Source organism: Grus americana, chromosome 15, assembly GCF_028858705.1.
Source record: "Grus americana isolate bGruAme1 chromosome 15, bGruAme1.mat, whole genome shotgun sequence".
NCBI lineage: Eukaryota > Metazoa > Chordata > Aves > Gruiformes > Gruidae > Grus > Grus americana.
This window is the reverse complement of record NC_072866.1, coordinates 828,595-856,240: the sequence shown is the minus strand read 5'-3', so window position 1 is coordinate 856,240 and position 27,646 is coordinate 828,595. Positions and strand designations below refer to the sequence as shown.

At 58.2% G+C, this 27,646-nt stretch overlaps 1 protein-coding gene across 18 annotated transcripts in view; it reads left to right on the top strand.

Annotated features, from left to right (window-relative positions):
* The window catches only part of LOC129213424 (ankyrin repeat and fibronectin type-III domain-containing protein 1-like), a 249,906-nt gene that overhangs the window by 212,203 nt on the left and 10,057 nt on the right, over positions 1–27,646 (top strand). For 16 of the 18 annotated variants that reach the window (XM_054843419.1, XM_054843424.1, XM_054843418.1 and 13 more), the window contains 7 exons: positions 21,486–21,687; positions 22,014–22,221; positions 22,500–22,694; positions 22,960–23,073; positions 23,699–23,796; positions 25,224–25,314; positions 27,384–27,491. In XM_054843419.1, coding sequence (XP_054699394.1) covers positions 21,486–21,687; positions 22,014–22,221; positions 22,500–22,694; positions 22,960–23,073; positions 23,699–23,796; positions 25,224–25,314; positions 27,384–27,491 — 1,016 coding nt within the window. The remainder of the gene's footprint in view (positions 1–21,485; positions 21,688–22,013; positions 22,222–22,499; positions 22,695–22,959; positions 23,074–23,698; positions 23,797–25,223; positions 25,315–27,383; positions 27,492–27,646) is intronic. The other 2 variants (XM_054843414.1, XM_054843428.1) reach the window with 1 other exon arrangement.

The window sequence follows — 27,646 nt, the reverse complement described above, 5'->3', positions numbered from 1 at the left end:
CGTTTGTCCCCGGCACAAGGCCGGCTTTATTCGCACGGCACGTGTTTGTGTGCTGCGCTGGGCGAGTGGAGCGCGGTCCTGCTCCCGAGCACGGCCGTTAGTGAGCGAAGCCTCGTTAGTTCCACTTATTAAAAAAAAAATTGCTGGGAGGAAGGGAGAGAAGGCAGGGAAAAAGTGAAGTATTGAGAAAACACTTCTTTCATTCATATGTTGTTTACTGAAATAAATACTTCATTATTAGGCTTTTTTTAGGCTATTTTTTTAAGGCCAGCGCCACAAAGTCCCCAGTGTTGGGGCCTGTGAATGTGCCGTGTCACCCCAGCCCGTCGCTCCCCGGTGTCTTGCTGCCGGGAGGTGCCCGGGGAGAAGCACCGCGGGGAGCGGGGCAGCGCGAGGCTTTCCCAAGCTTGGGGGAGAAACCTGGGGGCTGCTCGTCTCCGGTTTTATTTAGGTTTGCTGAGTCCTTTCTCCTCCTCTTTGCTGGACGGTGCATGCTGTGGCTCGCAGGGCACCGAGGCAGCTTGAGCTCCAAATGAGGCAAAAACTGGTAGCTGGGGCAAGGAAGGATTTGGGGTCTCATTTATTAAAGCTCTGCTTTCTGCTAGTCTGTGATTCTAATCTAGCTCCAAAGCCTAAATAGCATGAAGGCGTGCGAGACAAAAGCGCTCTTTATTTGAAGCTCACCACCTTCTGCTGTGGGAGTGAAGAGTCAAAAGCCCGCAGCTCCCCTGGAGCCTTCCCGCTGTCCCTGCAGCAACCCAGGAACGGCAGCCGTCCCTTTCCCCTCGCTTAGGGGGAATCGAGGCAGAGAGAGCCTCCTCTCCTCTTGTGCGCGTCCCCTGAGAAATGGTCCACATTTACTTAAGCGAGTCTTCCAATACAAGGGCTGTGGGCTGCTGGTTTAGTCTTGCATGTGCAGAGCCTGGGAGCCTCTGTCCCATTCTCGCATCCTTCCAGCTCTGGCAGGTTTCTCCTCCTGGCACCCATTTGCCTCTTCATTTTCCTTTCCTGCCTCTTGGTCTGGTTTTCCTTCTTCCATTTGTTCCTCTGCTGGTCCTCCCCCCACGCTCCTTTTCCCATACTCACCTCTTGTTGTCCACTCTGATTTTCCTCTCCGTTTCCTTCTTCTTGATTGTTTACTTCTATTGCTGCCTTTTCTATTTGGGTTCCTCGAGTTTTTTGTGTCCGTCAGCCTCCCTGCAATCCATGGTCGGAATAGCCTATTCCCATGGTGGCTCAGGAAAAATGCAGCACATTCCTCGCTTCCCCCATCCCGTTATCTCGGTTCTGCTCGTTGGCTGCCCACCACGAGCTGTTAAAGCAACGCTGGCAGGAGCATGTCGTCTGGTGGTTAGACACGCGAGGAGGCAGCCAGCCGGCTCGGGTTCAGCCCTGCCTGCATCTTGTTTTGCTGCCTGACCCCTGGCACGTTGCTGAATCTCAGCTCCCCGCTCCCCTCTGCCGAAGAGAGGGATGCGCAGAGCCCTGCCTGCCCAGGTGGGAAGCTGCGGAGCGGTTTTCCCGCGATGTCCCAGCACCGGGGCTGGGTGTAACAGCTGGCGGGCATCCCTCTGCCATGGCACCGCGGTGCCACGAGGGCAGGAGCTGCAGCCACCGGGCACACGAACCGTGCTGGCACCGTCGGGCTGGCAGAGGCAGCACACGCGACTGCTGCTGGGCTCTGCCCTGTGTTTCGGGTTTGGTTATAAAGGAAGAGGTCTTTAATGGAAGTGTTTTCATGAAAATTATTTAAAACTTTGTAATGCAATAATATTTCCCCTTTGGGTTTAAGTGGTCTCGTGTGGTGTGGAAGTTCTCCCTAAACTGCTGTGCTGGGGCCATGGAGGTGCCTGGCACTGCTCATCTCCTTCCATAGCTGCTGTCAGTGAGGTGGGCAGGCAGCGCGTTGGACCTGTCCCCATCGGCAGGGGCCTTCTGGCACCCAGGCATGGTGGTCCCGGGGGGCTGCAGAGCCCGTGGGAGGTGCCGAGCTGCCGACTGATCCGTCTGACTGTTCCTGAGCCAGAGCGCTGGAGGGCTGCTACTGCAAAGCTCGACGAGAGCCTTGTGCTGTTCCCGTCGCAGTAGTCTACGGTCGTACAGGACTTTCCCCAGGACTCTTTGCTTGACAGTCGTCTGTTTGCCGGGGAAAGCCAGCCCAAAGCGAATTGTCAGCAACTTTTTGGAAGGCGAGGAGGAGCAGCACCGTACAGACAGAGGGCTCAGAGCTCCTCCGGGTTTCACAGCTTAATCTGAGCGTCCAAGAGGAGGTTGGAGCTGCTTCTCTTCCCAGCCAAGGAAGCTCTTAGCCTGAGGGAGGAAAAAGAAGAGGGGAAACCACCCTGAGCCTTCCAGTGGAAGGGGAGAAGTGCCAGAGCCTGGGAGGTGTGTGGGCATCTGGGAGCCAAGAGGTGCTCTGGGCAGGCTGAGATGTGGGCACCACGGCTGCGCCGGTTGCGGTGTGGGGATGCTCAGCCTTGCCGAGAGCTTCGCCTCCCACATCCTGCCGGTCCCGGCCATCGATCCAGGGTGAAACGCAGCCGCCCACGGCTCGGTTGTGCTGAGCGCAGGTCCTGGACAGGCCAGCGCGGTGTTGAAACGAAACGCGAGGCGCTTTGTCTCGACTGGGAGCGCTTTAAGCCCTCGCTCGGGAACAATGGCCAAGCTATGGGGTCATTTGTTCTGGTATTTCAGCAGCTCCTCATGATTTATGGGATGTTTTGTTCTGCTGCTTGTCTTAGCTTCCCCCTCTCCACCCTCCCCGTCTCCATCCCTTCTCCATTTCAGCTCCTCCTCCCCCCGCTCCCAATTCCCCTAATAGCTGTGGAGCCTCTCTGCCTTATGAAGTCATGGTATCTGTGACTTATTAAATTAGCCGTATAGGAGCTGGACGTCCACACCGCGCTGTGGTCTGCCGGGGTGTCCAGGCTGCCCGGGGAGCCGGCCTGCAGCAGGGCCCCTCGCCCAAGGGCTCCAGGCAGCCCGAGCTTCCCCGCGGCGGGGCAGATTGACGTTGCCATCAGCAGGACGCTAGAAAGTTGTTTTGCGGGCAATAAATGCAGTTGAGAGGAGCTGCAGCCCCAGCACACAAGGACGGCTCTGTCTGCACAGACTGCCCTGGACCGGGGCGGGAGGGGGGGCCTGGCTGCTCCCGGCGCTGCCATCCCCCCACTGCCCGGGACACCTCTCCATGGGCGAGACGGACACCGGTCAGGGAGCCCCAGAGCTTTCGGTGGGGGATGTGGTTCAAGAGCTTGGCTTTCTCCCCGGCACCCTGAGGATGACCATGGTCGGTGCCTGTGGGCGTATGGGGGGAGCAGGAGTTCACCCCCCTGCCCCGAGCTGCTGGGACAAGGATTCACCAGGGACTGTGAGAGACTCGTTGACAGGGACGGGGAGGAGCAAGCCCCCAGAATATCTCCCTGAAAGTTGGGTTTGCCTTTAGGAAAGCATTTGAAGGGAATGATTTTTTTTCAGAAAATCACCTTTTATCCTCATTACCTATGAGTCACGTGCCAACAGAGGCTCAAGGTGAGGGCCTGTTTATCAGGGAGTGTGGTGACAGGCCAGGGGGAATGGCCTGAAGCTGGAGGAGGGGAGATGGAGATGAGATGTGAGGCAGAAATTCTTCCCTGTGAGGGTGGTGAGGCCCTGGCCCAGGTTGCCCAGAGAAGCTGTGGCTGCCCCTGGCTCCCTGGCAGTGTTCAAGGCCAGGTTGGATGGGGCTTTGGGCAACCTGGGCTAGTGGAGGGTGTCCCTGCCCATGGCAGGGGGTGGGACTGGATGGGCTGTGAGGTCCCTTCCCACCCAAACCAGTCTGGGATTCTGTGATTCTGTGATTCAAGGGTCACTGCTGTTCATGGCGATACTGATGCTCCTGCTGCAGCCGGTCCTTGGCCTGGGCAGGGCTTTGCAATGGCAGAGGAGTCACGGTCCATGCAGCTCCGCTTCTGCTGCCCTGTGCTGCTGGCTGGGAGCTGGGCACACCCCGGCCGCTGGGTCTGGGTGGGAAAGGGGGGCAGCACAGGGGATGTTCAGGGCCGTCCAAATCTGTAGGGTCTGTGCCAGGCTTGTGCCTCTGCTCCTGATGCCGCAAGCCTCCATCAGCCCAGGTTTCCTCCTCGTGTGGGGAGAGGCAGCTCGGCTTGTGATTACGATGAGGCTGGAGAGGTCGGGAGAAGACAAGGGCCAGATCCTCTCTGTGTGCGGTGGTGTGACCTGCTGCCGCAGGCGCTGGCTCCAGCAGGTCCAGCGGTCCCATCTGCATTTGTTTCTCATGTCACTTCAGCAGGAAAAATTGAGCCCTCTGGGAAAGGAAGGAAAATGTTCAGAGAAGACTGATTTCCAGGTTCTCCCTGTCTGGGACTGGAGCCCTCAGCCAGATCCCTTCCTCACTGAGAGCACAGGAAGCAAATATCATTCATTTAGAATACACATTTAAAATATTGTGTTGATGTGTTATTCTGGCCGCTTCCCTCTGCTGGTAGCTAATACCTCCAAGCCCCGCTGAGATTATTTCTCAGTGCAGCGTATCCATAATCCTCAGCGCACTTTGATTTCTCTCAAATAGCCCATTTAGAATCATAGAATTGTTTAAGTTGGAAAAGACCCTTAAGATCATTGAGTCCAACCATAAAGGCAACACTGTCAAGTCCCCATTTGCCTGATTTTTGTTTTATTCTCATCATCTCTTTTCCATTTCCCATGGCCTGGGTATGCAAAGCAGGATGGATGCCTTGGTCCCTGCTGAGGAGTGTGGAAGATGTTCTTTGTCCTGCAGGATCTCCACCGGTTCTTCTCCATGGATGTGTCCATGCACAGAAGGTGCCAGTTGCCTGGATTTGTACAGCAGGCAGCCCAAGCCCCATGGTTACGCTGCTGGGAAAGTGCAGAGGTGCCACAATCCTAGTTTGGATGTCCGAACTGTCGTGTAAGTCAAGCCCTTCCTGATGTCCCCATGGATCTTCCACACCAGCTGGTGTTCCCATAGTGTCAGTGCACTGGATTTGAGGGTCTTGGCTCTCCCAGTCTTCTTAGCACACAAAAAATATCTCAATATATTTCTCTTAGTGGGAATATTGATAATAGTCCTGGTTGCCTACTAGTGGTTGGGTCTTCAGACCTGCTGGCTTTGAACCTGGCTGCTCCATGAGCCAATTTGCCCCTGGGGAAGGGCAGTGCAGATGAGTCTGGAGCAGCCCCAGCAAGGCAGGTGGTCTGCCCCAGCCCCCAGGCTGCCCAGCGACGCTTCCCACAGCCCTGGGACCACTGGCCTTGCTGGTGATGCTGCCAGGGACACTGGGGTGGGGAGATGCAGGAGCATCAACACCTCATGTTTCCAGATAGTCCTGGCAGCCGGCACTTTCAAGGTTTTTGAGTACTTTTAATCCTCCCTTGTCCCTCAAACAGCAGTAGTCCCTGTTGTGCACGTTTCCTCTGCTCTCTGATAGTTTCCTACTGGCTGAGACACTTCTGCCTGCCAGAGCTCCAGGAACCTCCTGTTTATCTTTCTGGAGAGCGTCTACTCGGTGCCAGGTCAATATTGGACCTACTGGCTTGGATGCGAACAGGATGGGCAGCGCTCAGTGGGGAGGCCAAACTGGAGGTAGAAGTCAGCCCAGGACACTTGGGACACTGAGGACCAAGTCCTTGGGTGTCTTGGGATCTCTCTGCACCTTTGCTTGAGTCTTTCCTGCTGCCTGCACACTCACTCTTCCCCATCACTTTGCTTCACACCCATCCCTCTTACCCACCCTTCTTCTGACGACTTGCTTTTCAGAGAAGGTTTGTGAGCCCAAGCGAACTCCACATCTGCTGAGCCTCATGCCCGGTGGAGGTCAGGGAGAAGCAGTTACATTCCCCTCTGCTCCTCACTTCCAGGTTTTCTCCCCTTCTCCCCAACATTGAAACATTCGTCCATCTACCCCAGCACATCCTGCAGTAGCTCATTGACCAGGGACATTCTTCTCCTCATCTCACTTTGCTTCTGCTGCCTTTATTTGCGCTGCTAACAGTGAGGGTGGGACAGGGATGAAGATCTTCTGCCACAAAGAGCTGTTGGGCATTGTGGAGGAGGTTTATGCTTTGCTTTGTCCAGAGGACACCTGGCAGCAGCTTCTAGTGTCATCATGAGAAACTGCAGATGGTCTTCACTCTGCCACGGTGCAGAGGTTCACCTGAGCCCCCTCCAGGTCTGTTAAGACAGAGTGGTTTCCATCCAGAAGTGTCCCAAGCAGGGCCTGTAAGGGCTCACCACTTAGTAGCTGGGAGGCAAATCTCTCCTGCCTGAAGTCAGGGCAGGCATCTTACTGATGGTCTGCTATGAGAAGCTGTTGTTTCTGAGCTTTGAAAAATGAACATATGACATTATGTGGTGGCATTTGTTAAGCGTGGCCACCAGAGCAGCTGCTGAGCTGAGCAGAGCTTCAAGAAACATCTCTTCTTGGTGTTATTATGAGTGACCCTGGTCCACTGCCCCAAGAGGCACCATCATCACCTTTGGTGGGATGCTGTGGCTTGTTGAGTTGAAGGTCTGCGTGCAAACCCTACAGCTTTCCAAGCACGTGGTTGTTGCAGCCCCTGAGATGGCACAGACTGCAGGTAGATCTGGCAGCATGGTTACTCGGCTCTTCCCGCAGGCTTGTCTCTTCTCTCCACCCCCAAGCTCCACTTTTAAGCACTAGGTTGGCCAGGGGAGAAATGTCAAGGATGAGGAAAGGAGTTCCCAACCCAAACTGACTCATCAAACTTTGTGGGCTTCACCCATCATGGAGGAGAGTGGCCTGGGCTGCAGGCCAGGGACGAAACGCTGGCCTGGGCCATGGGGGACCTGGCTTGTCCTGGCCCACTGAGCGACTGAGGGCAAGATCTGCCCCTCTTTGTGCCTTAGTTTCTTACTTTTTAAAAGGAGCACAGCAACGCTGACCTCTTCTCAGGCACGTTGAGATCTACTGATGAAGGAGCTGGCTCTTGCATTAGGACACTTGACAACTGGGGTCTTCTGCTGGCAAACCCCTTCCCCCAGCCCCAGGGACAAGATGTGGGCTGGCTCCGAGCTTGGAGCTGGCAGGTCAAGCTTTACTCTTCAGCTTTGTAAGTTTGGGATCGCAACCTGGAGCTGTTAGCTTGTGTTACCACTCCAGCAAAGAGCACCAAGGTCAAGGTTTCTGTGCCGCATGTGCTGTGTCCTGCGCAGCTGGAACTTGCTCTGCCCAGGCAGCAGATGCTAAAAAAAGTGAGTCTTTTTTCCCCCCACAAGTGGTGTTCTCGTTGATCAGCATCTTGGCTGGGGAAGAGGCGGCACTTATTCTGGTCAGAGGCAGTGGCAGGAGCGAGGTGGGCAGGCAACTCTTTCCAGGTCTGGGGAGATCCAGGCAGATGTAATCTTAAAACAAATTCTTTTGGGTTTAAACGTCACTATGCACCGGGCTCTGGAGTCAGAGGGTGCTCCCTTCTGCTCTGTAATGGAGCCTTCAGCCTTTCTGCAAGCCTGGCCAACGTCCGAAGACAGAAGCCTGGAAGGAGAGACTCAGCAGTGGGCCAGTCCCTGCTGCCTGTGCCCGGGAACAGCGCCGAGGGCAGACAGCCCGGTCAGGCCTGACTGGGTTTCAGGTTCTGGGAGGGACTGCTCTGCCTCTGGACCCTGTCAGAAAGTGAGGTTGGGTGCAGGTACGGGTTTGCTGGTGAGCAAGCAGGTCATCTGAAGTCTAACACGTGCCAAGGTGCTGCCGGGTGCCACGTCACTGCCCCATGCGCTGCGGGGGCAGCTTGGAGCCAAGTCCTGCCGTGCCCCGCGCCAGGCGGGTGCTCGCGGTTAGCAGAGCTGTGTCGGGTTTCCCTGTGCGCTCGAATCCCGCGAAGCAGCGGGCCAAACCGTGGGAAGCGAGGAGGCTGCTTCTGGACACAGATAAGCCGGCGTGACATTTAGCTAATGCTCCTGCTTTCCCTGTCTATGCCCGGTGTCCTGCTGGCTGTCCAAGGGGCTGTCTGAGAGAACCTCTGCTCTGAGCGTGTTCTTGTTGCTCCTTGAGAGGGGAGGTGGATAAGCCGGTGGAGCACTTGCCTGCTTTCTGTGCCAGTGGAAGGCTGATGCTGCCGAGAGGTCCCATCCTCCCGGCACTCTCCTGGCCCTGCTCTGCCCTGGTCACAAGCTCTGGAAGGCTTGTGGCAAGCAGAAAAGCAGTTTTGCTCATGGAGCAGAGCTCCACTTGGGTGACCTTCACATGAACTCATGAAGTTTCTTTGGCCGTGTTCTTTCCTGATGATGCAGGCAGGTCAGGAACGGGGTGCTGTATTGCACGGGGACCCAAGGCTGCCTTCCTCATGCACCGGCGTGCTCACCTTATCCTTCTGCTGTGCCGTGGAAGCAGCTGCTCCTCGCCCCCGGTAGAAACGCCAGCAGATGGATAGAGCTGTCCTTGGGCTATACTGGGACCGTGCTGCTGTAACTGCTGCTCTCCCTGGTCTTAGGTGGGATGGTGAGCACCCCATTACAGCACCAGGACTTTAGTGACCTGCTCAAGGTCCCCCAGGCAGTGTGTGACAGTGGTACCCTCATCCTGCTCCTACATTTTAACCAGAGATCACCCTTGCTAGGTTCCATGGCTGTGTTCATATTGCATCATTTGGTCTGTCACCAGAAAAATTGGGGGTAACGGAGCAAGAGGAACCCTCTGGGCTGAGGGCTTATTGGCACAGTAAATCAGAAGGTGTGACTGCAGCCTGAGCCAGCCCGTGTCAACACTGGGGACAAGGTGTGACATCCCAGGTCAGCACGTGCCAGGATGCAGTGGGCACCTAGAGAGGCTTTCCAGGTCCATGGACAACCGGGTCCTGAGAAAGCTGTCTTGCAGCACACAGCCAGGAGAAGCAGGGTGAGGAGCATGGTGGGATGAGCAGGGTGTCTCAGGAGCATGAGGGTGTCTCCACTCCTGCTTTCACTGTTCAGGGTATGGCGAGGGGGAGGAAGGAGACAGCAGTACCCACTGTGTGTTGAGGCCACCAGCTCTGTGAGATGTTTCCCACCCTCTTGGTGATGGAGGAGCCCACGCGGTTTAGGTCTGGCTCGAAGTTCCTGCTCACTGTAACCATGTGAACAGGGATCTCCCAAGCGCTTTGAGAGACCTCTGAGGTGCTGGGGTTGGAGTGGTCTCCTCTTGCCCTGTGCTGCCACTTCCCATCTCCAAGGCCACCTGCAGCCGTTGGTCCCTGCAACCCTCCCTCTTCTGTGCTGCAGGGAAGTCATCCTTGTGTGCTGCCATGGAGGGACGAGGAGTGAGGAGGGCACCTCTCACCCAACACAGTCATTGTAGCTGGAGCCAGCATTTGCCTGTTGTTAAGGCTGTATAACACTTTCCAGCGGAAGTTTGTTTGCTTATACCTTTGCCAGACTTTAACTGTTTGGGCTGAATTTTTCCATGCTCACTCTGCCTCAGGCTGAACTTTCTCTCTTTTTTTTTTTCCTTCAAGTTTCAGCAGAAGGTTGGGGAAAAATGGTAGCTTTGCCAATATTTTTTTTTCTCCTGTCTTTGTTTGAGGAATTCTGGTGCCTCCACGCTTTGGAAAAGAGACTTGAAATTTGGCAGGGTTGGTGCATTCCTGGTGGAAATCAACACAGATTTGGTCAAATTGTTAGCCTCTGGAAAGCATGGTTGTGCATGCTTGGAAGAGCTCTGCAGAGGATAGCTGCTAAAGTCCCCATCTGCAAAGAGACTCTGGCCACTGCACCCACTGCTCTCCAGCTGTACCAAGCACCTCCCGTTCCCATCTCCGGGGCACCCCCTTGCCCACGCGAGTCCAGGTCAGGAGTAGTGGCTGCGAGGAGCCCGAGCCGTTGTCTGGTGCTCCTCATTAGCAAGTCTTAAAGCACATTACAAAAGATGACATTGTCCTTATCTCCATTTCCCGTGCGTGGAAACTGTGGCGCTGGCTATGGGCATCACCTTCCTCTCGCCCTCAGTGGTAGAGCAAGGAACAGAGCTCAGGTCAGCTTGGGCAGTGTTGTGTCTGTAGACCTGGAGAAGCTGAGGCAACGCTCAATGAGAAAAGTGTTTCCCAGTGCTCCCATGTCCTGCAAGACCTTGGGAAACAGCACTTGCACTCCTGCTTCTCCCATGGGTGTGCTTAGCAGCGCTGGTTGCACCAACGCATGGATGGATGTGTGTGTCCTGATGGTTGGAGGTTTGACCTAGTGATTACTATGGTTTTTAATGTTGCTTTTTTATATTAGGGTGGAAATCTTTTCTACTTGCTGTCCTGGGGACTCTGACTATTCCTCCACAGGTTCTGTTATCCTCAGCTTGAGCTTCTCCACCTGATGGTATCTCAAAGCTTTCTGCAGCTAGAAGGAGAATAAAGTGACACGTGAGGTGGGAAAGCTCCAGTCTGATGGAGGCAGCAGGCAGACCTTGGCTGGACAGAGGCCTGGCTGGTGGTGAGGTCTCGAGCACTTGTGGGGTTTTTCTAGCAAAATGGCAAAAAACCGTTAACTTCTTCTCTTGGACCGCAGCCTTTGGACCCTGACTCCACTGGAGATGCATGGAGGGAAGGTTGGCTCTGCCATGAGTGCTTTTGTAGCTGGGTGGCAGTGAACCAGCTCCTCTGGCATTGTGTTGGCTGGTGCTGGCATGGCACCGGCAGCAGGGCTGCTTGGTGGGTTGGACCCTCCTGTCAGAGGAGAAGACCTCAGTGGGTGCTGGGAGCTGGTCGTGGAGGAAGCCAGGAGCAAATCCTGGCATGAAGCTGTGCCGAACGAGGAGCCAGCCTGGGACATGCCACCGGCAGCCCGAGGAGATCCCCGACGGGGGGGGTGGCTGTTCTTGGTAACGGTGCCAGGGACACCCTGTGGGTAGTGGCCAGTCTGCCCAGTGCTGCCGGCTGGGTCCTGCTGGTTGCCTTCCAGCGGGAAAGGGGTTTTCTGACTCCAGTAACATTTACCAGCTGGGCAGCAGCTCTGGAGCCGGGTGTGTGCGTTTGTCTGTTCTTCCATTGTGTCTTGGCCGTCGTCTCCTCCTCCCCGCTGAGATCAATGTCTGTGGCCTGCCTTTTATTACCCCTTTGGGTGCAGCTCTGGAAGTCTTCAGCCAGTGGTGTTGGTTTTCATCGTGCAGCTTCGGCGTGCTTGAGCAGCTTGGTCCCCGTCTGGCTGGATGGCTTGGGTAGGATGATAGACTGAAGGTGGGTTTCCACCAGAAAGGACATCCCAGCGATGGGCTGGGGATGTGCCCTGGAGGGCTGGAAAGCACAGGTGGGATGTAGTTGGCTGGGGATGGAACCAGCCACAGGTATGGGGGAGTGAGCTCAGATGACCTCCAGAAGTCCTTGGGCCAATTTTCTACAATTTCATGGTTTTGGAGAAGAGGTGGTTTCCAATGGAAGCTGGATCTCACTAGCGTATTCTTCCTGGTGGCACCAGGTGGCGCAGGAGGTTAAAGGATTTGCATGTCATCCTTGCAGGTCTGGGTTCAAATTGATTGCCTCTCACTGCTGTGATGAGTCTGTAGGTCTCAGCCCCCATGGCAGGTGGCTGTGCCCCCATGCCAGGACAAGCTGCAGCCCCAGGGCCGGGCAGTGGGGATGTGCCTCCCAGGAGCCCTCTTTCCAGCAGAGTGGGGAGCCGAGCCAACATTTGAACCATAGCGGGGGGCCTGGGTGTGTGCGTGCTTCGGAGCCCCACCATCCCAGGAGCGGGGCACAGCCGCGCAGAGCAGCCCGTCTCAGCGGGGAGAGCCCCAGTGGGTCTGAGCAGGGGTGAGGAGGAGGCAGTGCGGGATGTTGCCCCGGTGTGAGGCCGTGCTGAAACGCAGAGCATCCCCCCTGCACACGCTGGAGCCATCACGGGGGGAAGACAAGTCAGTGCTTCTTCCTGGCTCCTGGGGGATCCCAGGCACTTCACTGGGCTGTGGGTTCATGGCGGAGCTGGGGCGATGCTATCCCAGCCCCTCCGGCCCCTTCTCCCATCGGGGCAGCGCTCAGATGCAGCCGCTGGCCCTGCACAGGCTGGGGTGGCCACAGCAGCTTCTGCAGCAGCCAGCCCCGCTCCCTTCTAAAAAGTGGGTGTCAGGGTCCAAGCGAGGAGACGGGACCAAGCCTGGATGAGTGTGGCCTTACATCCCTCCTCACTCCTCCCAGCATGGCTGAGCATCCCCATGCATCTACCTTCTGCTCCGGTTGGGTCCAAGCTGGGGCCCAGCAACCCCATAGAGATATTTTTTTTTCCCCCCCTCCTTGTACCTTCAGTGATCTTTGAGACCAGGCGTCGTATGACTCAGCTTCTGCATTTGATACCCCCAAGAAGAGTTTGCACACATGCATCTGGGCACAGAGCGGTGCTCGTTCCTGGCAGGCCAAGCCGGGATAGGATTTCTTCCTGAAAGAGGGGCAGTGAGTCCCCACTGCTCATCCGCTTTTAATATGCGGAAGTCTGATTTAGCCGGGATGGTGCCAGCAGGTCGGGGGTGTCTTCCAGAGCACCGTTGACCTGCTCCAGCATCCGGGCTTGTGAGATCCTGCAAGGGCTGGAGGAAGTGCCGTTGCAATGCAGAGCAGGTGCTCGGCCAGTCCCTCTGTGCTCTGGAAATCTCACTGTCCTCCCGTCTCTACCTGCAAAGGTCCAGCGGGTCGTGTGTGCCAGAAGCATCGGGCACATTTTGGGTGCTGGGGCTGAACTGCTAGTTCTGGCAGTCGGCATGGGGCACGGTCAGCAGAAGTTGACACCGATGTAGATCCTATGAAGAGCAGTTTGGGCGCTGACCTTTAGGTCCCGTCCGTTTCTGCTGCGCGGTCCCTGCGAGCAGCTTGGGTCTGGAGGCTGCTACCGACTCGAACAAGGAGCGCCCAGCCAGCCCGCAGGGCTGAGTGGCCCAGGCAGTGGTGCTGAGCTCCCTCGCTCAGGTGCTGGGCAAGCAGAAGGTCACAGACCCTGCAGTGCAGAGGTTTGCAGGGGGCAGAAGTTTGCAGGGGGCAGTGGCTTGCCAGGTGCAGCAGCTTGCAGGGCGCAGGGCTTTGCAGAGCGCAGGGGTTTGCAGAGCGCAGGGGTTTGCAGAGCGCAGGGGTTTGCCGAGCACAGGGGTTTGCAGGGCTCAGGGGTTTGCAGGGGTTTGCAGAGCGCAGGGGTTTGCAGGGGTTTGCAGGGCGCAGGGGTTTGCAGGGCTCAGGGGTTTGCAGGGGTTTGCAGGGCTCAGGGGTTTGCAGGGTTTTGCAGAGCGCAGGGGTTTGCAGGGCGCAGGGTTTTGCAGAGCGCAGGGGTTTGCAGGGCGCAGGGGTTTGCAGGGGTTTGCAGAGCGCAGGGGTTTGCAGGGGTTTGCAGGGCGCAGGGGTTTGCAGGGGTTTGCAGGGCGCAGGGGTTTGCAGGGTGGCTGCAAGCTCCAACTGAGCCGGGCCCCAGGGCTGCGCGCTTGGCTCTCGGCACCGGAGGACCGGCCCCGTCTGCCTCCTGCCCGGCAGCAGCAGCGTTTTCAGGTGGTCGCAGGGCTGTGGTCACACCTGGCGCTGCCTGTTGCTGCCGTGGGTACCTGGCGCCGGGGCGGCCACGCACGGCTTCGGTCATGGCTTGGGGCAGCCCATCCTGCTCAGTCCTGTCTCCATGAGGTTCCAGTTAAAACCAAATGCGTTCTCCAGCCTAAGCTGCGCTGCCGTTTAAGCCCTTCCAAAAATGAAACAAATACCCACGGACTGCAATTCGAATTGCAGCTCAATTAAGGCTCGTTCCCAATGCGATCATAAAACCTCCAGTACGAAAACAAACAACCCAACCAAACCACATCCAAGCCTGACAGCATCCTCTGGAATGCCTTTAAAATAACAAGGGGGGCAGAGGAAGATGAAAGCGGCATGGCCTGTGGGAAGAGGGCTCTTCGGCCCCGAGGGGCAGCCCGGAGGTGGGCTGAGCAGGTGTGGGGCAGGGCACTTGGGGGTGGGGACCAGTGCGGCAGTGATGGGGACGATGGAGACGAGGTGGGATGGGGACCGATGCAGAAGCGATGGGGACGATGGAGACGGGGCAGCTCGGGGTCTGTGGAGTAAAGGGTTAGGCTGTGTTCCCGGCAGGATTTAGTGGGGTGAGGAAGAGGAGGCTGCATAGGTGTTTCAGAGCGTGGTGGTTGTGCTCCGGGCTGCTCCGATGGCGGGTGTTTGAGCAGGACGGGGGGGGGGGGCGCGGGGCCGGAGCAGGACCACGGCGGCTGGAATGCGTGTCCCGTGTAACCCTGGCTTGCACCGAGTCCAGCCAGTCTGGTGCCGCGGTTCGGGTTTCACGGCGGACTTTAAACCCAGCCATATTTAGCGTGCGCTTCGCTGGCCTGTCAGGGAGGGGAAGCCACAGCACAACTAATAAAAAAAGCCAAACAAAAACAATGTAATTAAAGAGACTCAGCACTGTGTGTTCCCATAGCAAGAACATTTACCCAAGACTTCCTTGCTCAGATACTTAATGTCAAGCAGCAATTAAAGGCTGGCATTGTGGGGAGCGCAGCGAGCAGGGTTTACCCTGGCTGGGAGGTGGGAGCCCAGGGCTGAGCACAGCTCCCCGCGGCACATCTGCCATCCCCAGTGCCCGACCTGCTGGGGAGGGACTGGGGGCTTTTGGCACCGGGAGGCGTCCAGGGACACGTGGGGCTGGTGGCGGTGATGCTGCCCCCCGAGCAGCGGGTCCTGAGCCCCTCCAGGCAGGGACCCCCTCGGTCTGTAATGCACATACCCACTAAGCTCGATCCCCACAGAAATTTGGGAGTGCAAAGCAGAAAAGCAGATTTTTTTCTAGGTGTGAGCCTCTGGGCAGGGCAGGCCAGGAGCTCTGCTGGGGTAAATCCTTGTGAAAACAGTGAAGCCAGCGGAGCTGGGCTGGGGTGCAGAGCCAAGGGCCTGACGTGGGCGTTGCTTCTCCCCTCCAGCATCTCCTTCCTGACCTGGGTCTGCACATGGAGCCCACGCAAGCCTCTGGGATTTTTAGGTTGCCCATCCCTCAAGGGATGATTCGGGGTGCGTGGAGCCAGGCTGTGCCCCCTTCAGAACAGCTCAGGGCTGGTGCTCACGGGCTGATGGTACCATCAGCATCATCTGCCTTGGCTAGAGAGCCAGCCACTGCGCATCGTCCCTTGGCACAGTCCCCAAGGAGAAGTGTCCTGGTGTCCCGGTGTCCTGGCAATGCTGCGCATGCAGGCAGGGCAGGAGCTGCCCAGGAGGGACGCACGCGTGTGGACACGGCCAGGACGGTGCCGCTTTGTGACTATGGTGTGTGCGTGACAGCAGTCCCAACCGTGATGGCAGACTGTCACAGGGGACCAAGGAACTGAAAGTCTGATTTCAGTCATATTTTAATGGAGGTTGAGCCACAGGCTCCTTCTGGGTTCATTTAAAAAATGTTATCGAGATGCTTAATTAAAAAAAAAAGTGAAAAAAAAAAAGCAGTGGCATTATTGCGTTGCAGCAGAATTTGCTCGAGTATCTCCGCTCCCTTCCTCCCCCAAACGTACTGCTGGCCCTGCAGAAACGGGGTGTTTTATGGGAGGCCTCCACTGACTGTCAGCAAGTGATCTACTTGGTTGGCTCCGAATCTCTCTTGGAGTCCTGAAGTCTCCGTCTCTCCCAAATCCGGAGCCTGTGATTTAGCAGGGAGGTGCGGTAGGGGCGAGCCGTGCGGGCGGGCTCTTCCCTGCTGCGCTGCACAGGGGGACATGGCCGTGCCTCCAGAGGATGTCACCAGCTCGCCAACCGGCCCCGTGCTGTGGGACATCGCGTGTCCAGCTCACAGTCTTCCCTGCTGCCACGGCCCCTCCGGCAGCCAAGTGAGGGCTGGTCCCAGGGGGTCCTCACCGCACGCTCCAGCTGCTGCACCCCCTGTGCCAGCGTTCCCCAAGGGATGCAAAAGCCTCCTCATTCGGGGAACAGCCTGGACGGCGAGGCATGATGCTGATCCCCCCTTGCTGCCGCGGGGGAATCCTCCACTTCTTCCCCTGCGGAGGTGCAGGGTGCTGAATGCTGGCTGGCTGGGGCAGATCTCACCCAGGATGTGCTCTTCTCCTCCTGCTTATTCGGGTACTGAGCTGCCAGGAGTCAACTTTCAAATCCATGATGCGGTGGGCTGCGTGGCCACGGGGTCCGCTCTCTGCTGCCTTGGGTCATGAGCTCCTCAAGAAGCACCTATATACATCATGGCGTACCTGGTATGGAGAAGGCAGAGGCAACTTGTGGCCCTACCAGCATTGCCAAAACGGTGCCTGATGCCCGGGAGACTGCACCGCCCCCGGTGCTGTGCAGCATCTCCTGGCCTTGCACCACACTGAGCTCCTCTGAGCTTTGGGCTAATAGCATTGGGCTTCTGGAGCTCAAACAAAAATGTACTGGCAGGAGCAGGATCTATATAAGTTAGTTGTTATTGCTAAACAAAAGAGGCATGCTCGTTTAGGCTCCATTCAAAACAAACCCCAGCGGATTTGCCAAGTGGGGAAAAAAGAGAGAATCTGAAGGAAACAAACAAACAAAGCCCTGGATCTGGTTTACTGCCTTGCCCTGGACCCAGGTTCCTATAAGCAAGTGCATTTTCCAGGCACGCAGATGTTTCTGTGGAGCAGGAGTGTTTTGCTCCACCTTTGCATGGCCAGGTCACCACACAATATTTAAATACCTTTGAGGTCCGCACACCTCAGGATGGGTAACTGGTGTGCAGGCTGCTCCCCTGAGTCCTGCCTCCTTGCAGGGACTAAGCACAGTGTTTCATCCTAGCTTTGAGTGTGGCTTTTGGTGGGTTATGAAATCCCACTCTTTTGGAAGGGCTCCCCTACTTGTGCTCCGTTTTGGATCCAGCCTCTGTTTCCCCAGGCCTGAAAAATTGCTTATACTCATGCAGAACGAGTGGAAAATACGAGTGCATCAGCAGCTCCTCTTCGTCCTGGACGCTGCACGTCTGGTCCGTGTCCCCATGAGCTGAGAGGAGCTCCTTTGTGTGTTAGGAGCTCGAGCGGTCTCTGCAGTGGAGTATTTGGTGCCCAAGTGTTTGTGGCCCTGCCGTGTGATTTCCTGCCTGCACCAAGGGTGAGCGTGGCCGAGTGTGCTCAAACGAGGAAAGACCCTTCGCGCTCAGATTTCTTTGGAAACAGCCTGTACGTTGATCCTGCCGGCTGATCTCTTGATGCACTCTCCCAGGTTGGGGTGAGGTTGGCTGCGTTGGGTTTGGCTCTCCCCGAGAGTTTTTTAGGCTTCTCCTGTCCTTTGCCTGTTCCTTCACTGGATAACCCCATGGACTGACTTGGACAGCTTGTGCTAACGTACCGCTGACATCCACGGCTCCATGAGGCTACAAGGAGCTCTGCAAGGACCCAGTCCTTGTCCTCCTCCCCACCCCAAGCCTCGTCCTTTCAAAGCACTAACACCTTTCATCCTCCGTCCTTCAGGTTCCCTTTTTCTCATGCACAGAGCCCCGTGGCTTCTCTCTCTGCTGCAGACGGCAGGGAGCAGCTTCCCGAAGCGACAGCCACCCACACCGACCCCGAGGATGGGAGCGTGGCGCTGAGCTCACGTCTGCTGCTGCGGGCTGCAGTCTGCCCTCTCGCTGCCCGCGTGGGCAGGCGCCCGTGAGCTAATCCTTTCCACGGCCAGTGTGGGGGGTGGCAGGGATCAGACAGCCTCCCGTTTTGGCTGGAAGGCCGTTGCCACCAGCAGCAACATCACCTTTTCACAGCCCAGGCTCCCACTGGTGGGACGGGGCGTGGGATGGCCGCCGTGGTCCCCAGCAGCCACATCTCATGACCTCCAGGCAGGACAGTCATTGCCTGCCTGTCCAGGTACCTCCAGCCCCTGTCCCCGAGACAGGAGCGTGCGGTGGCAGGGAGGACGAAGCCCGTGGTCCCCCTGGGGTTTGCACATCTGGTGGTGCAGGTGCCCGGCGTGGACCATCCCCGTGGGTGCAGCCTGGGGGTCCTGCAGGGCTCGGGGGGGCAGGGCTCCTTCCAGCCAGCCCAGGGTCTGGGCTCTGCCGGCGGGACAGGGCAGCCCTGTCTGCCATGGACTGGTTCTCTGCTGGAGGCTTGGAGAGGCTACGCCCTTCAACAAAATGCACTTAAAATCATATAATTACAACAGTTATTAACACTGTTTACTAGGCCAAGATCTGCAGCGTTGGAAACATTAAAACCCAGAATATGCAGAAACCACAACATTATGAACTACCCAGTGGATTTGCTTGTGTTCATTGCAGGAGGAGGGATAAAATGAAGTTGTCTTATGCACATCCATCCTCATGTGCTTTAAAAAAACTTTCTCATTGCACTGGTTTCCTGAGCTGGGTCTGGCCAGCCCCAGTGCATCCTTTAGCAGAACCTCAGCCTTTTCTATGGAATTTGCTGGTGCGTGGATTTATGGCATTGCAGACCTGGTGTCCACACCACCTCCCTGATAGTTGCAAACACATCCCACAGCCAGAAAGCCGAACCGCTGGGGCAGGCAAAGCACCCATCCCTGCTGCTGTGTTTGCAGTAGGTAGGTAAATAATTAGCAACAAGAGCTGATTGAGGTTGAGATAAATTTAGTTGGGCTGTACTGAGACTCTAGAGGCAGAGGAGGTAGGACCTCCTCCCAACACCTCCCCACAGGATGGAGCTTTGCCATCAGGGCGAGCTGGTGTTGGCTGGTCCTACCTTGAGGGCACGACATCTGTGGGTGGTGTTTTCAGCTATCAGTTGCTCCACCGCAAAGTTTAGCTCTAGATAAATCAAGACTATTTCACTGAGTCCAGATGACTCATAACCACAGGGCAGGAAACTCTTTTATCTTTGGGGCAGCCAGTTTAATATAGATAGATGTTCACTCCTGAGCTCTGAATAATTTCCATCTCTTTACTTCTCATTAAAAGCAAATCAGATGAGGGAAAACAGTGAGAAATTTCTCTGCGTCGCCTCTGTTTCTACCATCTCTGAGAGAACTTCCTCCAGATTGTGCAGTCTGCCTGCGCTGGGTCGTTTGCCATATATTTTAATTGGCAGAAAAAAGTGCTTTTGCTCCAAAGCACTACTCCTTTTTTAAACCTTGATTCTACAGGCATGGATGGAGCAAGGATCTGTTACAATGGGGTCTAACCCAGCTCCCAGAGAGGTAATTTTGGGGTCTTTCTTCCTTTCCTGATATGGGAGAGCATTGTTGCCTCCTTGGATGAAGGGGAACTGCAGAGAAATTGGGCACCTTGCCACCAAGCCTGTTAAAACAGCCATCTTCACCTCCGAAGAGCAGCTGGGGGTGGAGAGAGGAGGACTGGGGCAGCAGGGAGCTCTTACACATAAGAGGAAAGGCACAGTTTTGCTGGAGAGTCTCTTGAGTTGGTTCTTTCTCTTTCCTAAGTATGTCAGATGGCACTTTGCTTCTTGGGCAGAAGGACCTGCCTTCTTGGTTGCCTCTTCCTGCCCTGCAGGCAGGTTGACTTTTTCTCTCTTAGTTTCTGTCCCCCAGTGACAGCAAAGCTGCATGATGCTTTTCTGCTCCTTTGATATCTGGGGTCTTGTACTTGCATCTGTAGAGGTTTGTATGTGCCGTGTGCGGAGCCCCTTGGCATGAGGAGCCTTCAGTAGCTGGCCATGCCAGGAGCTGCTCCATATCCACAATGAAACAGGATGTGCTCAGGCTGCCCCGGCTGTAAGCTGAGGACTCTGTGTCCAGAGTGAGCCCAGGGCTGGTTCTCCAGCACTTCTCTGCATGGTGCAGGTCACTGTCCATGTGCTGATGCCCTCCTGCTCCCCTTCCTCCCCCCCAGAACCACGGGACCCTGCTGTGGGCATCTCACTGACCTCCATGTGGTTGCTTAGGGGTGTCTTGCCACCTGAAGCTCACGTGGTTGGTCTTCTCTGTCCGTCCTGTCTGTAGAGCCCTACGTTCAGGTAATGCCCATCCCTGGAGGAATCCAGGGCAGCAACTCGACACCATGGCTTGGGCCACACTCGAGACCTCTGAATCCGTAGGCTGAAACCAGAGAGAGGAGCGATTGGCAGGAGCCAACCTCCCCATCATTTTCCGCTTTTAAATATCACAGTAATAAAAGGTAAAATCATTAAAGGACTTCTGCATCCCACTGTGCCTAATCTGAAATCAGGACGATGAAGAGCACGTAGCGAGGTTGTTATTAATATCCTGCCTCCTGATGATGGCTTTATAAACATCCTCATCACAGGCACAGCTTCGCGGTAGCATTTTGGCATGACCTTCTAGACAACTGTCCTGCTTTTTATCACGCTCACCCTTTGCTTGATATTTAACCAATGAAGTGATACGGGGAAGACCTTGCCCCTAAATATCTGACCTTATACGCAGGGGTACGGGATCAAAACTGAGAGAAACTGTATTAAGTGTTGTTGCGCTAAATGCTCTTTAGACCTGATGCTCCTTGTCTGGGAACGGTGCCACGGGCCACGGCAAGAAGGGGATCAGATGTTTGACGCCAGTGAAAACCCTTGGTGCTGTCAGGGATGACTCATGGGCAAAAGCCCCACGCAGCAGTGAGGCCGTGCTCGCGCCGAGACCCGGGACATTGCCCGGTGGGGGTGAGGTCTTGGTGGGGACGTGAGGGTCACGGCTGCAGGGAGAGGGGAAGCTCCCGATCAGCGAAGCCAAGAAAAGAGGCCAGCTTTCCCAGTGACTCGTACGTGTTTATCATGGCTATTTAAAGGAGAAATCAAAATCAGAGCAGGGAAAAGATTTTGTATCTTAATCGATGTGGGTGGAGAAGGTGAGGAGCAGCTGTGGAGCCTGGGTCCGCTGGCGAGCAGCAGACTGGGGGTCACCAGTCCCCATCAGAACCTGGCGTTGTCTCGGTGCCGTTAGAAATGGCCTTTAGTCCGTTCCCCGCGCTCGCTTCGCTTTCAGAGGGTGCACTTTGCTGGAATAAAGACCCCGGGGAAAGCCGTGCACCACAGAGGGCTGAGGGACGGTGATGAGCACAGGAGACAGTTCCCACCAGCAGGATGGATGTGGCCAGGGTGTGGGGGGCCGTCCCAAACCAGCTGCGTGGTGGGCAGCACCCACCCGGCATGGGGCTGGGGGGAAGTCGGGCCCTGCGCACCCACTGCCGAGGGGGTCTGGGCAGCCCCGGCTGGGGCAGCCCTGCTCTGTAGGAGCTGGGGGCAGAGACTGGGAGCAAGGAGAGGTTGCCCTGGTGCGATGGATGGGGGCTGGTTGCAGAGCTGAGCAGCATGAGGTTGCTTGGGGCATCCCAGCTCGAGGGCAGCGTGGGGCCAGACCGGCCCTTGGGTTCGTACGAGCCCCTCGGGACCCCCGCAGGGCCAGCAGCAGTGATGGGGGGGAGGAAGGGACTGGCCTCGGCTGATAACGGCTGGATGAGGGCATTGCTGGCACCAGCAGCCACCTTGCAGCTGCACATGTTGGTGCTGCCCTGGCACTGCTCCATCTCTCCTGAGCCGTGTCCCGGTCCCAATGCTGCAGATGTGCCTCTGCCTTTCTGGCACGTCCTCACGTGCCTCATTTCCCCACACCTCCTTGCCCTTTCCCAGGTCATCCTCCCCTAAAATGACGCAGCAGATGCGGGACCTGCAGCTGGCGCAGGCCAGGAAGCCACCGGGCCCGTCCTCGCCGAACGCGGCCAAGAGGCTCTACAGAAACCTGTCGGGGAAATTCCGCGTCAACTACACATCCTTCGACGAGGGGAGCCTGGTGGGACGGGGCGAGAAGGAGAAGCTCCGCAAGTCCTACCTGGTCGGTGTCCACTGGCTCCATCCAGCGCTGCTGTGGCTGGGAAGGCGGGGATGGAGGGTCTGTGTGTGGGCGATGGTGACATCTGGGTGGAAGCTCAGGAGTGTGTTAAGTGAAGCCGCCCTGGAGCAGGTTCAGCTGGAGCTGGTCCGAGGGTTTGCTCAGCTTCATCTGGCTGTGTCTGCAAAGAGCCGATGCTCCCAAGCCCCTGGGACCAGACTATCCCCTCCAGTTTGGGTTTGTGGGGTGCTGGTGAAGGGCTGGGGTGTTGGGTGGGGTGGAGGAGGTTGCCTCATGCTCAGCCAACTTGCGTTTCTCCCTCTGTCCAGTTCCAGAGCAATGCTGCCCTCTTTGAGGCCGTGGAGCTGCAGGACCTAGACAGGGTCCAGGAGCTGCTGAAGCAGTACAGCCCTGAGGAGCTGGACCTCAACACCCCCAACAGCGAGGGGCTGCTGCCCCTGGACATTGCCATCATGACCAACAACGCTCCCATCGCCAGGGCCCTGCTGCAGGCGGGAGCAAAGGAGAGCCCGCACTGTGAGTTGGTGTGGGGGAGCCGTGCCGTGCCCATCATCTGGGCCTCCAGCCTGGTGGAGCCGAGCACCCTGGGCAGCAGGGTCCGGGTGGGCAGGCGGTCACGGGGCTCTGGGAAGTTGGTGCAGGCTGCAGCAGGGGCTCCAGTGGAGCCTGGGAGCAGGACACGGAGGGCAGGACGGGGTCTCGGGCTGGGGACTGGGTGCCAGCAGAGCCTGGGCTTGCCCTCACCACCTTCTCTTCCCTCCTGGGACCCGTGGCCGTGCCCTCCCGCCCCGCAGTCGTGAGCCTGGAGAGCCGCTCGCTGCACCTCTCCACGCTGGTGCGGGAAGCGGAGCAGCGCGTCAACGAGCTGACGGCGCAGGTGGTGAACGAGGCGCCCAACGCCGACTGCTCCGAGAAGGAGAAGCAGCTCAAGGCCTGGGAGTGGCGATACCGGCTTTACAAGCGCATGAAGGCAGGGTTTGAGCACGCCCGTGAGTGCCTGCAGGAGGGCTTGGGGGTATGGGGAGCAGCCCCCATGCTGGGGGAAGGAGCGGGGCTCTGCGTGGTCCAGGCACAGGGCTGCGCCAGCACCCGTCAGAGGATCCCGCACGCTGTAGCCAGGGCTCACTGTATGGGTGCACAGGGGGTGAGCTCTCCGGGAACACATCCCTGGGCGTGGGGGGAGGCCAGGAGGGATGCTGAGGGGTTCGGGGTGACCATCCTCGCTGTAGTGGTCCCTGCGCTCTCTGTCCCCAGGAGTGCCGGACGCACCCACCAACGTCCACCTCTCCGTGGCCAGCAGCTCCTCGGTGCAGGTGACCTTCTGGGAGCCCCTGAGCGTCAACTCGGCCGTCGTCACCAAGTACAAAGGTAAGGACCGGGGTCCCACAGCAGTGCAGGGGGCACGCACCGATGGCAGGTGTGCCGGGGGGGTGTGCTGGGGCGCTCACCCCGTACATGCCACACCAGCGTGCCGGGGGCGTGGGCAGTGCTGCCAAGCCCCTGTCACGCCACCTTGGTGCTCGCGTGCAGGAGGAGCTGGGGCTGCACGCTGCTGCGCAGCCCCGCCACCACCCAAACAGTCTGAGCTAGACCGAACCACCGTCCTGCACCAAGGCAAAACTCAGGGTGCCATTTGTTTGCTGCCCCCTCATCCTGCACAGCAGGGGGGCTTTGCTGTCCCGCTGCTCCTGCACCCCCCACCCACTTAAACCAGCTATATTTGGCTTCTGGAGAATTTCCTCCATCCCCAACTCCTGACCCATGGTTTGAGGGTGCTGCCCCATCTGACGTGGCTTGGTGAGGAGGACCACAGCTCCCCGTGCCGTCCCCCCCGCTGTGGCTCCCCCTCTCCCCTGCCTTCACTCCGCTGCCTCCAGCTGCCGTGCTGCCCGCGGTCCTTCTGCAGCTGCTGGCCCTGGCACGCCAGAGCCAGCCCTGGCAGCCTGTCCCCGCTCCGCGGCCAAGCGGCACCTTGGGGTCTCTCTCCTTTCAGTGGAGTGGAGCTGCTCCCCCACCTTCTCGCCGCTGCTGGGGGAGGCCGTGATTGACAAGCTGAAGAACCTGCACTTCACCATCCGGGGGCTGGTGTCGGTGAGCTCTTGGGGTGCCCCGTGGGGGTCTGGGCTGCGGGGGGAGAGCTCATGGCCGGGAAAAGCCACTGGCCATGGTGCAGCCTGTGGGGTCGTTCCCTGCAGCTGATGCAGGGAGGGGATGGGGCATCGTTTCGAGCAGGAGGAACAGGATTGTGCCACGGTGGTGCTCAGCACAGCCCGTGGCAGAGCTAAGAGCGTGGGGCTGGGAGGGGTGCCTGTCTGTCCCCGCCTGGCCGTGGCCACCCTGGCCATGGGGAAAGCCCCTGCACGGGGTGCCTGGGGGCTCGCGAGTGAAAGGCAGAATGGGCCCATTCACCAAGCGCCTGATTTATCCTCTGTCCCCCACCCCGCTCCTGTCTCCACCCACGCTCCTCCTGGGCGATAAATCAGTGGCTGGTTCCTCTGCCACCTGCACAGATCGACCCCCCGCACCAGCCCCGTCGCTCATTGGAGAGGGGGGACCAGCCCCGTCTCCATCTCCGGCAGCTCGGCAGGGTCACGGGCTGGTTGGGGCTGGGCCTCCCCGCTGTTTTATCTCCCTGAGAACTGCAGGGGCCACGCTGCCTGTCAGCTGTCCCCTCCCCGGGGGCTGCCATCCTGTCCCTGGCATGCATTGGACTGGTGGGGGGAGACGGGGTGGGATGGGGACTGTGGCAGGATGGAGCCTGGGGTGGGAACAGGGGGAGATGCTGGGATGGGTGGGTTGCCCTTACCCAGGAGGTGCAGCACCGAAGCGCTGGGGCAGGCAGGGACCGCCGGCTCGAGGAGCAAGGAAAGCCCTCGATGGGTTAGAAGGGCTTAGCCAAGGCAGCGGTGCTGGAGCCCCGGAGCTGCTGTCGGGGTGGGAGAGCTGCCCCGGTGTGCGGCAGGATGGGGCTCGAGCAGAGCCCAGAGCAGCGCTGCAGCAAGGAGCTGGCCCGAGCCCATCAATCACGCTTTCAGAGCTGCTTCGCAGGCTCCTGTCCGCCTTCATGAGTGCCTGGAGGCCTTGCAACATCTGGCAGCTTGACTGAGCTTTAATCAGAGGTGTTTAATCAATGTCGCCATGCCACAAGCCCTCGGCAGCGTTGGGCCAGGTCCCTCTCTCCAGGGGCCGGATCCTTGTACATCCCACGGGAAGGCAGCACCCCGACCCGCCAGGCTCTGGAAGCGCCACGTCTTTGGGGCCAGAGCATCTCCTGGCAAGGGGCATCTGCAGTGTCCCATCTTTCCTCTGCCTCCCCCCAAAACCAGCTACCCAGGCCGTGGGGATTCTCTAGTATCTGATAACAAGAGCTGGGGGAGGTCAGAGCCCAGGCTGCAGGCTCCCAGTTTAGCACTCGTGGTGGTTGTACTGGTCTACTGGGCTGGGGGGAGGTCTTCCTTCCCTCGCACGCTGAGGTGGGACAGGCGCCGGCGCGCTGAGCGTGGCTTCCCTCCTTGCAGGGCACGGCTTACTACGTCCAGGTGTCTGCCTACAACATGAAGGGCTGGGGTCCCCCGCAAGCCTCCGTGCCCCCTTTCGCCATCCCTTCCAGTAAGTACCGCTGGGAATGCCCGCGGGAGCCCGCACCGGCTGGAGGGCAGCTGGGGGGAGGCGGCAGCTCCCTGTGCCGTCCGGGGGTCCCTCTCACTGCTGGGAGGGGGTCTAGAGTACCTGGGAGCAGAGGCGGCATTTGGGGTCTCGGGCCAGGCAGGGAGGCTGTGCCCGGGGGTCTGGGATGCTGCCTCTGGCCGATAGGAGCTTTGCCAAATAATAATATTTCAACCTGAGATTCTGGCTGTCTGATAAAGGTCGAGCCATTTTAGGCCACCTGGATCAGCTCATCTAAGGAGGGAGCCAGGAGAGAGGATGCTCTGCTCTCTGGGTTAAACGGGAAGCAGTGCAGCCATCTCCTCTGCAGGAAGGAAAGTCACCTCTGGGGTTTTAGCAGAGGTTTGTAATTGGAGGGGTCAGTCCTTACCCCCTCAGTGACGTCTGCCCCAGAGCGGCCCGTTGTGCAAAACCCCCGTCGGCATGTGCTGAGGGGAGACACGGTGGGATGCCCCCCAGGGCTCGGAGCCATCCTGGTCCTGGGTGGCAGCGGGCCTGGAGCCCTCCCTGTGCCACCACACGCTCCCACCCAGCCAGCCCAGCCCTGGGGACCTGCGTTCCCTGGCACCGAGCTGGGACGGGGGTCACGAGCCCCACCAGAGACCAGGTCTGGGCTGTCAGCACCCGGCTGGCACCCCGGCAGGCGGGGGGCAAAAGCCACCCAATGTCACACAAGGCACCCCAGGGTGCTGCGGGAGACAGCCCAGAAGCATTGAATGGAAGGAGCAGCCCCAAAGGGTGAAGTTCAGGGCTGAGCGGGCTCTGAGGTGGCCTCTGCCCATCGTTACCGGTCCCAAGACGGGTCTCCGCTGCACAGCGGTCCTGCGGGCTCAGCGCCGTGGGATGTGTAAGGAGCAGCCCCATACGCACCTGGGGAGGCTGAGCCCGTCCCCAGGAGCAGGCGGCAGGGCGGTGGGTGCACAGTCCCTGCCACCACGCTTGCAGGCAGCGAGGGTCCCGGCGTGCTGCTGCGTGTGAGCGGTGAGCGCACCGCGTATGGGTCTGACAGCACATGAGCCGCGATGGGGGCAGAGACGTGCAGGCACCCCGCGCAGCTCTAGCTGCAGATACACAAGCACTTAGAGCACCGGGATGGAAAGATGCCAAATTACATTTGCACGTACATGAATGCACATAGCGAGCCTACCTATGCGCTCCATTGCCCTGGCTTTACCCTGTCCCGGCAGCAAGTGCCCATCAGGTTGGCACCCACTTTAAAGCCCCTTTGCCGTCCCGCACGGGTCACATTCCCCATGACTGAGATCCACAAGGCATCGATAGAGTGCGGCTGAAGTGAATCAGACATGAGTGGGTTTTATTTATTTTTATCTCCATTAATATTTCTCCCTTCAGTAAAGATCCCTCCCTGGCCCAGCAGAATATAGTCAGGCACCTCCCTGGGTGTTTTTAAAGCTCCTAAAAATAGTGGCGAGCCCCAGCCAAAGTTAACAGAGCTGAACTTTCCATGGAAAACAGCAGCAGGCAGGACACAGGGGGTGTTTAAAGCAATTAATGTAAAGCTAACGTAGAAGCTCTGGCAGGTCCCCGGCCCCGCTCCTGGTCCTGCTGCTGTCTCAGCGGGTGGAGCTGGCAGGAGAACTTATTTATGTGTTTGCCGAGGTGAGCCCAGCGCTCAGCATTCGCCCGGAGAAAGCTGCAGCTCCGGGGAAGACCTGGAGGAAGACACTGGAAAGAATTTTTTAAGGCTGGTGAAGTGTGGCAGCCACAGACAGGACCTCGTTGTTTCCCTCTGCCGTGTCCCCGTCATGCTGCGGGGTGGCCGGGGGGCTGTGGGGTGCTGTGCAGAGTCAGGGTGCTCCTGGAAAGAGGGGTGCAGGACCAGGGATCTCCCAAAGCCCAGCCCTCCCAGTGGTGCCCAGCACCCACGGCAGCTGCCGTGCCATGCTGTGCCACGTGGGACACAAAGGTGGGGTGACCTGCCGTGGGGAGGAGGGGACGGGAAGCCCTCTTTCTCCCAGGGTGCTGGGGGTGATGCTGGTCTGTCCCCACAGACTGGCGGGAGTACGATGGCCGGGCTCCGCGGCGGAGGGGACAAGCTGAAGCTCTGGACCATCTGCTGGGCCAGGTGAAGACTGTCCACCAGCACTGCGTCTGCCACGGTGAGTGCACGGCATGGCACTGCGGGGAGGCTGGGTGGGGGGATCCAGCCAGGCCCCCCAGGGTTGTGACATGGGCTGGGGGGCTGGGGTGGCATCAGGAGCAGATCTGTCCCATGGATGAGCATAGCAGGGAGACAGCTCAGGCAGTGGAGACC